At 53.8% G+C, this 7,867-nt stretch overlaps 1 protein-coding gene across 4 annotated transcripts in view; it reads left to right on the top strand.

Moving 5' to 3' along the window:
* The window catches only part of Rnf123 (ring finger protein 123), a 29,085-nt gene that overhangs the window by 6,654 nt on the left and 14,564 nt on the right, over nt 1-7,867 (top strand). For all 4 annotated transcript variants that reach the window (XM_021171386.2, XM_021171390.1, XM_021171387.1 and 1 more), the window contains exons 4-21: nt 1,522-1,601; nt 1,734-1,828; nt 2,208-2,262; nt 2,358-2,443; nt 2,685-2,771; nt 2,972-3,039; nt 3,187-3,312; nt 3,684-3,798; nt 3,875-3,979; nt 4,357-4,482; nt 4,599-4,691; nt 4,763-4,836; nt 5,460-5,577; nt 5,779-5,878; nt 6,053-6,114; nt 6,275-6,346; nt 6,551-6,671; nt 7,174-7,275. In XM_021171386.2, the coding sequence (XP_021027045.1) occupies nt 1,522-1,601; nt 1,734-1,828; nt 2,208-2,262; nt 2,358-2,443; nt 2,685-2,771; nt 2,972-3,039; nt 3,187-3,312; nt 3,684-3,798; nt 3,875-3,979; nt 4,357-4,482; nt 4,599-4,691; nt 4,763-4,836; nt 5,460-5,577; nt 5,779-5,878; nt 6,053-6,114; nt 6,275-6,346; nt 6,551-6,671; nt 7,174-7,275 (1,685 nt within the window). The remainder of the gene's footprint in view (nt 1-1,521; nt 1,602-1,733; nt 1,829-2,207; nt 2,263-2,357; nt 2,444-2,684; nt 2,772-2,971; nt 3,040-3,186; nt 3,313-3,683; nt 3,799-3,874; nt 3,980-4,356; nt 4,483-4,598; nt 4,692-4,762; nt 4,837-5,459; nt 5,578-5,778; nt 5,879-6,052; nt 6,115-6,274; nt 6,347-6,550; nt 6,672-7,173; nt 7,276-7,867) is intronic.

The following is a 7,867-nucleotide window of genomic DNA, read 5'->3' as shown; positions in this document are numbered from 1 at the left end:
TCCCTCTCCCTCTCCCTCTCCCTCTCCCTCTCCCTCTGTAGCCCAGTTAGGCCTCAAACTCGCATTTTTTTTCCTGCCTCAGCCTCCCTAGTGCTGGAATTAAAGGTATGTGCGACCATGCCCAGCCTAATAGGCCCTTTTTATTTGGTGCTTGAGTGCTGAGAGGATTAGGCAGCTGCCCAGCCCTTTTGGCTTTGGCTGCAAAAGATTGTGGGTAGATGGGCCATGCATTCTGCCGACCACCCAAAGACAGGAAGGTATGGGATAAGGCCAGCCTGCCTCTCCAGGGCTGAGCCCTTCGTACGGCCAGATCATACCCGATGGTCCTAGTCTCCCATGACTGAGTAGTGGGACAGGTTGCTGCCAAAAGAACCATAGGTTTACTGTTAAGGACTAGATTAATCCTGGTGCTGGCCGGCCAACCTGGAAGCTGGCATTCCTCGCAGCCTAGTCTCCCACCTCACTTTCTCACCCAGAACCGATCCAGACGGGTCTGAGAGAAGATAGGCTGTGAGCTACAAGGGCAGCGCATGCTGTTCCCTGGAATCTTCACATCTTGACATCAGCTGTTTTGTTGTTTTGTTTACAGATAAGGGATTAAGATTTAGAAGGGTGGTGTGAGCTTGTGATTGGGTGTGTGCACACTCTCATTTTGAGGAGTGAAGGAACGGGGTGGGGTGGGGGATGCAAGTGGAGGCCGGAGGGAAAAGTTGTCTATCAACCCTTGGACAGTTTCCTCTTTTTGCTTGCTTGTTTGATGTTTTGAAGCAGGGTCTCCTTCTGGCCTGGAACTTGCTAAGTAGACTAGTTGGCTCCCCAGAAAGACCGGAATTTCCTCCTGTCTCTTCTTCCCCACACTGAAATGACACACACAGGCCATCACATCCACCTTTTTTTTTTTTTAACATGTGTTTCTGGTACTGAACTCTGCTCCTTTTGCTTGTAAGACAAACACTGAGACTGATGGGTTTCCATTTTAGACAGCCCTGAGGTGCCTGTGCAAATCCGACTGCTTGTAAGGTTTAATTAAGTGGCCAACCCAGTATGCCGGCTTACCAGACAGGTCCTTTTTCTAGAGTAGTAGTTGTCAAGCTGTGGGTTGTGACCTCTCTGGGAGTTGCATATCAGGTATATACAGTACGATTCATAACAGTAGCAAGATTACAGTTAGGAAGTAGCAATCATTTTTTAAAAAGATTTATTTATTTTATGTACATTGAGTACACTGTCGCTCTTTTTAGACACACCAGAAGAGGGCACCAGATCCCATTACAGATGGTTGTGAGCCACCATGTGGTTGCTGGGAATTGAACTCAGGACCTCTGGAAGAGCAGTCAGTGCTATTAACGGCCAAACCATCTCTCCAGCCCCAGAAATCATTTTTTCACTGAGGAAGGTTGAGACCTGCTGGTCTGGAGCTTCAACCAACCATCCTCCAGTGCTCAAGGAGAAGGGTGACAGGGACTTACTATTTGGCTGAGCTCAAGAGCTTGTGGGTCCTCAGCATCTCTCATTCCCTAGGAAACCGCTAAACTTCCATAACCTGCCTGAGCACGTGGACCAGCTGCTACAGGTGGACAGTGAAGACAACGAGAGCCAGGGTAGGAGGTGTTCTCAGGAGAGGGTGGGTGAGGAATGTGGTGTCAAAGCCTGGAGTTCTCTGCACAGCTCACGTCTCCCTTGTGTCTGTCAGACTCTCTGCCATCCCTAATTTCACACATCTCCCTTCCCAGGACAAGTTGAAGGCCGACTTGGCCCATCTACTGTGGTCCTAGACCACACAGGAGGCTTTGAGGGGCTTCTCCTTGTGGACGATGACCTCCTGGGGGTGAGTGGAGATGTGTCTTGGGCCCCAGCTCAGCTCTTCGTGATACATCCCCATCCTCTATGCTTATCCTGATGGCTACGTGTTCATCCTGACGGAGGTAGCCATACACCCATCTTGACACCACTCCAAGCCATGGTGTCAGCCCTTAACACCCCTGACATATTCCTGACACCATGATACAGTCACTACCTCCAACCCTTTCAGCAAAGCCCAGAGTACCATCATGCCTGTCCCAGAAGCTCTGGACATGGATACAGTTTCTCCTGCCTCAACCAGACACAGTGCAGTGTTGGCCATGACAGACTTGTGCCACCAATGCAAACTCAGCTAGGGACAACCTATGTTCCTGGAGAGAAATACCACATTTTTCTCCACCCAGGTGATTGGACACAGCAACTTTGGCACTATCCGTTCTACCACATGTGTGTACAAAGGTGAGCGCACCCCACTGAGGCTCAGGTCATTAGGAAGAGTTTCAGGCGAGTCACAGTCTCCATTCACCTGCTGGGACTAACGCTGCTCTCTGTAGGGAAGTGGGTCTACGAGGTGCTCATCTCCTCTCAGGGCCTCATGCAGATCGGCTGGTGCACCATCAACTGCCGCTTTAATCAGGAGGTACACACGAGGGGAGGGGCTCTCCCAAAGACGGTCTACTGTTGCAGGAGTCCTCAGAACAGCTCCCAGAGCCACTCAGGAGCCTGCCTGATACGGGCTGCCCCCCACTGAGGATGGAATATGCCCCATTCTACTCCAGGGCACCTAGTGTACAAGTCACACCCCTTCTCTAAAGTCATGAGGGTACTGGGTTAGCAACCTTCCCCATCTTCCCCAGACCTCACAAGCAGTTCCTTTCTAGGAAGGGGTTGGAGACACACATAACTCCTATGCCTATGACGGCAACCGAGTGCGCAAGTGGAATGTGACCACCACGAATTATGGCAAGGTGAGGGCCAACCTCATAACCATCCCGAGGTTGTTGTCTTCACGGGCACCATGGGCTAGCTGTGAAGAATTTTCGGTGCCAGGGAAGAGCCAAGAGGTTTGGAGACTCCGAGACCTTCCTGTGTGGTCCTAGAAATGCAGCTGGGATGCGGGCAGGCAGGCTGCTGTGCTCTCAGGCTGTAAGGCTTCCTTTCGTGACAGGCGTGGGCTGCGGGGGACATTGTCAGCTGCCTGATTGATCTGGATGATGGGACTCTGTCCTTCTGCCTGTGAGTCTCCTCCCTCTGTCTACAGACACAGCCAGACTGCCCCAGTTTTCTTGCCCTCTCTAAGGGAACCAGGCCCAGTTCACAGGTCAAGGTGGGCAGTCAGCCCCTTCGAGCACTGGCTTACCGACCTTCCTCTTCCTCTCCCAGGAATGGCGTGTCACTGGGCACTGCCTTCGAGAACCTTTCCAGGGGCCTAGGAATGGCATACTTCCCAGCCATCAGCCTGTCGTTCAAGGAGTCTGTGGCATTCAACTTTGGCAGCCGTCCTTTGCGATATCATTTTGGGAAGGTGGCCGTGGGTGGCTTGACATCTAGGATAAGGGTCTCCCTACCCCAGGAGCTCTGTGGCTGGCGGAGCTGCTGTGCTAGGGACACAAGGAGCAGCTTAGTTAGGTTGGCCCAAGAACAAAAGTTTTTTTAAGGTGGGTGCCATTAGCTGTCTCCATTGAGCAGGTAAGCATGAAATGACAAAGGGGTTTTCCCCTACAGAGCCCCTGACCAGGCAGAGAATTTGATGCAGATGGGGTACGCCCTGCAGCTTGCACCCCTGGTTAAGCTCTGGTTAGGAGAAAGGGGGGGGACAAAGGAGAGGAGCCATGTATCTAAGCCTCAGGTTGGGCATTGCTGGCTTAACTCAGTGGCACCTACCCAGTTGCGGGCTTCCGGCCCCTGCAGGACCCTCCGTTTGCTGACCTGGTCCGGGCACAGAGGTTGCTGGGCTGCTTCCAGGCAGTGCTAAGTGTGGAGCTGGACCCTGTGGTGAGCCAGGGTCTGGGCTGGGCGAACTGGGGTCTCACCTTAGCCCGCCTGCCCTCATTCTTTCTCCACCCAACAGGAAGGGCGGCTGGTGGAGACGGAGAGCTCTGAGTGGCAGCTGCAAGGGCAGCCCACTGTCCTCCTCACGCTGGCCCACATCTTCCATCACTTTGCACCGCTGCTGGTGAGGAGATGGCAGGGAAGGGCAGAGGGGGTCATGCCAGGTGTGTCTGTGTTAGATGCGTGCATCTTCCGGGGCCTCGGGTGCTCAGTGTGTTACCTGCCAGGGTTCTGTGTAACTACAGCCTGCAGACCTGAAGGAGAGCATCCTGGGAAGGAAGGGTTGTGATGTCCCAGGCTAAGGAATAGGCTAAGGGCCATGAATAGAGCCCCAGAGATTATGGGCCAGGAGCCCCTCTCATCCCTCAGTCAGACGCTGGAAGGGGGTTAGCTTGAAGGACTCAAGATTTGGTGGCTGAGGCCTGCTTCTTCAACACAAGAAGAGGTCTCCTGAGTAGAGCAGGAGGCCACAACTTTACTAGTGGCTGCCCTTTGCCACAGCGCAAGGTATACCTGGTGGAGGCTGTGCTAATGAGCTTCCTGCTGGGCGTTGTGGAGAAGGGCACACCAGAGCAGGCGCAGTCTGTGGTACACCAGATCTTGGACCTCTTGTGGCTCTTCATGGAGGTAAGATTTCTGACTCCAGGCTTAGGCCAGGCTGTCAGACTCCATCATGGGTAAGGGAGGGATGGCAGGGCCTTTGAAAAGGCCCCCATCATGGCTGCCCTAGCGTCTCTTCCCAGGACTATGAGGTACAGGACTGCCTGAAGCAGTTGATGATGTCTCTCCTACGTCTCTACCGATTCTCGCCCATCGTCCCAGACCTGGGTCTACAGGTGGGAGCATCTGTCCCTGCCCTGAACCCCCTGAGCCTCACCTGCCTATTCTGAGTCCGCCTTCTCCACAGATCCACTACCTGCGCCTCACTATGTCCATCCTGAGACACGAGAAGTCCCGCAAGTTCCTGCTTAGCAATGTCCTGTATCCTGCTGCCAGGCAGACCTGCCATGTAGTACCTCCTAACATCAGCAGAGGGCAGTGTTCATCAAGCCAGGAGTTTTGAGAAAGGTTCAGAAGTCCCAACCCCTTTACAGAGCAAAGAAGGCAAAAGGGAGAAGGCAGCTGCTGGCTGCCACTAGGCTGCCCAAATAGGACTATTCTTCACTGTGACTGTGGAGGTGTGAGAAGGCCCCCATAGCCTCTTGTCAGCTCATCTCTGTACCTTTATCTGTGTGCCCACAGTCAAGGTCTTCTCTGAAGAGGCAGCCTTCCTAGTCTCCAGTGTTATGAGCTAACTGACCACGAGGCTGAAGCAGAAAGCATCTTAATCTGGTCTCTCTCAGCTTCTAGTAGGCAGAGACCAATGGAAACATAGGAAGCAAAGCTGAGGCCTGAGCTAGGACCATCGGTTACCCCTGCTGGGCTTGCTGGGTTGATGACCATAGATCTCTCTTAATGTTCACAATCTAAGAGATCATCCCATGATGAAATCAGTACCTTTGATGGTGGAGAGCTGTGGTGGGTGTATCAATGTGGGCTTCTGGGAGAGGGCTCATGTGTAGCAGGTTCTCTGGAGAACCAAGTTCTTCCTTGACAAGCACTAGTTTTGACATGCTCCGGTCCGTGGTCTTCTTTTATATTAAGAGTCCTCTGCGTGTGGAGGAAGCTGGCCTGAAGGAACTCATTCCCACCACCTGGTGGCCCCATCGCTCCAGCAGGGAGGTGGGCAGACCTGGAGTGGGATGGGAGCTGGCATAGTGAGGGCCTGTCCAGCGTACCAGGGCGTCTGGCACCGGGCACCTGGGGCCTCTTCTGCCCTGGTTCCCGAAGTCCTTGGGGTGAAAGGTTTTCTGTGTGAAGTAGTCCTGTGTAAGTCAGTCCCTAGGAAGCCCCTGCTCTCTCCCATTCTCTACCCCTGCGTAGAGCAGAGACGGTAAGGAAGCAAGGGAGGAGACCACTGAAGAGCGGCAGCGGAGGCGAGCCTATGAGCGTGGCTGCCAAAGACTCAAGAAACGCATTGAAGGTCAGCCCCTGCCTCAGGCCTTGGGTAGGGAGAGGGATTTGTGTGTATACATAAGAACAGTTGGCAACCATACCTAGGGTAGGCTTGGGGTAGCCACGGGCTAGAGGTCTGACAAAATTTCTGCCTGCTACCACTCCTGGGAGCCTAAGGGCCATATTCCTTTTCTCATCCCAGTGGTGGAAGAACTGCAGGTCCAGATCCTGAAGCTGCTGTTGGACAATAAAGATGACAATGGGGTAAGTTACCTAAGACGCCTATGTGGGTCTGCGGCTTGGAGGTATGCAGTTTGGGGCTCTGAGCCCAGATAGCAGGGCGGGTTTATGCTCCTCTGGCAGGGCGCAGGGTAAGGTGTGGAATCCTCAGCTCAGCTCAGCCTTGTTTTCCCATCCCTTGAAGGGTGAAGCTTCTAGGTACATCTTTCTGACAAAATTCCGAAAGTTCCTGCAGGAGAATGCCAGCGGCCGGGGGGTAGGTACCCTCCAGGGTGGCCCCTGTGGGCTCCTGGCTGGGTTGCAGGGCTGCAGCCTGAGCATCTGCCACCTCAGCCTGCCACACACCTGTCTCTGTCCTTTGCTGCCTTTCCCTCCTGGGATCCTAGGGCACATCCTTGAATGAGGAGTGAGCTGGGCTCTGGGGTGGCACCAGAACATGATTTCTGTCATATGCCCCTAGAACACGCCCGTGCTCTGCCCCCCTGAGTACATGGTCTGCTTCCTACACCGGCTGGTGTCCGCCTTGCGCTTCTATTGGGATGAATACAAAGCCTCCAACCCCCGTGCTTCCTTCAGTGAGGGTAAAGTAACAGCAGCCCCTGGGGTTGTAGAGAGGTGAGCTAGTTGTGGGGGCTACTGGGCCTTCTGCCCAGTTAAGTCCATTTCAAGAGCCCCACATTCTGGGGCCTTGGGCCTCCATTGTCTGACCGCCTCTAAACATTCCTGCCCAAGACAGGCTTCGCTCCTCAGACCTGGTACCCGGATCTCTGTGCAGTCCTTTGTACAACTGCCTTGATTGGGTTACTGGGGCTCCTGTGTTTGGGCATACAGTGTCCCCAGGGGTCAGTAGGAGACAGGATATTCACTCTGGGTTGGAGGATGTCTCATGGTTTGTCCTTCTGTTCTCTTGAGTAACCAGCTGCCAAGAATTCCCTCCACCCCATGTTCTACAGTTGTTGGCATTAACCTAAAACACAAGGAGTGGGAGAGCCAAGGATGCCTGGGTTCTGGCTCTGCTGTCTGCCTGGGCTAGAGGGAAGCGTATGGCTCTCCTGCTGAGTCTCCATCCCTGACTCCTTGCAGAGGCTTACATCCCGCCCCAGATCTTCTATAATGGCAAGGTGGACTACTTCGACCTTCAGCGCCTTGGGGGCCTCCTCTCACACCTTCGAAAGACCCTTAAAGGTGAGTGGAGGCTGGGTAGGAGCAGTCTCTGAGTCTCCTGTGCTGTGGTGCTGAGCCATCCTGTGTCCACCAGAGGGTGCCCAAGACTCTCTTAACTGTTGAGACAGGGTGACCTGCTAGGCTGTATCTGATCTTTCCGAGGGCACGAGACTGGCTCGGCATGCCCTGATGGAATAGCTATGTCAGCACAGGATTAGGATCCTGTAAGGGGAGTTGAGCGCTGTCTGAGCAGCCTTCACTGATGAACACAGTTCACTTCCAGTGCAAAGAGCCTGTGGTACTGTGAACTCAAGGGCAAGAATGGCAAATATAGGCAGGTTGTGATGGCACACACTGTTAATCCCAGCACTCAGGAGGGTAGAGGCAGGAAGATCTCCACTAGTTCAAGGCCAACCTGGTCTACATAGTGAGTTCCAGGTCAGCCAGGACGATATAGTGAGACCCTTACTTTAAAAAGCAACGCACAGGGCCTGAGTGTCGGCTCAGCAACTGTGAGCACTGTTACTGTTGCAGAGGGCCGGTTTGCCTCCTCCCACATAGCCGCTCACAGTGCTCTGCATCTCCAGTGTCAGGGAGCTCACAGTGCTCTGCA

The sequence above is a fragment of the Mus caroli genome, chromosome 9, assembly GCF_900094665.2.
Source record: "Mus caroli chromosome 9, CAROLI_EIJ_v1.1, whole genome shotgun sequence".
NCBI lineage: Eukaryota > Metazoa > Chordata > Mammalia > Rodentia > Muridae > Mus > Mus caroli.
This window is presented reverse-complemented; position numbering and strand designations above follow the sequence as displayed.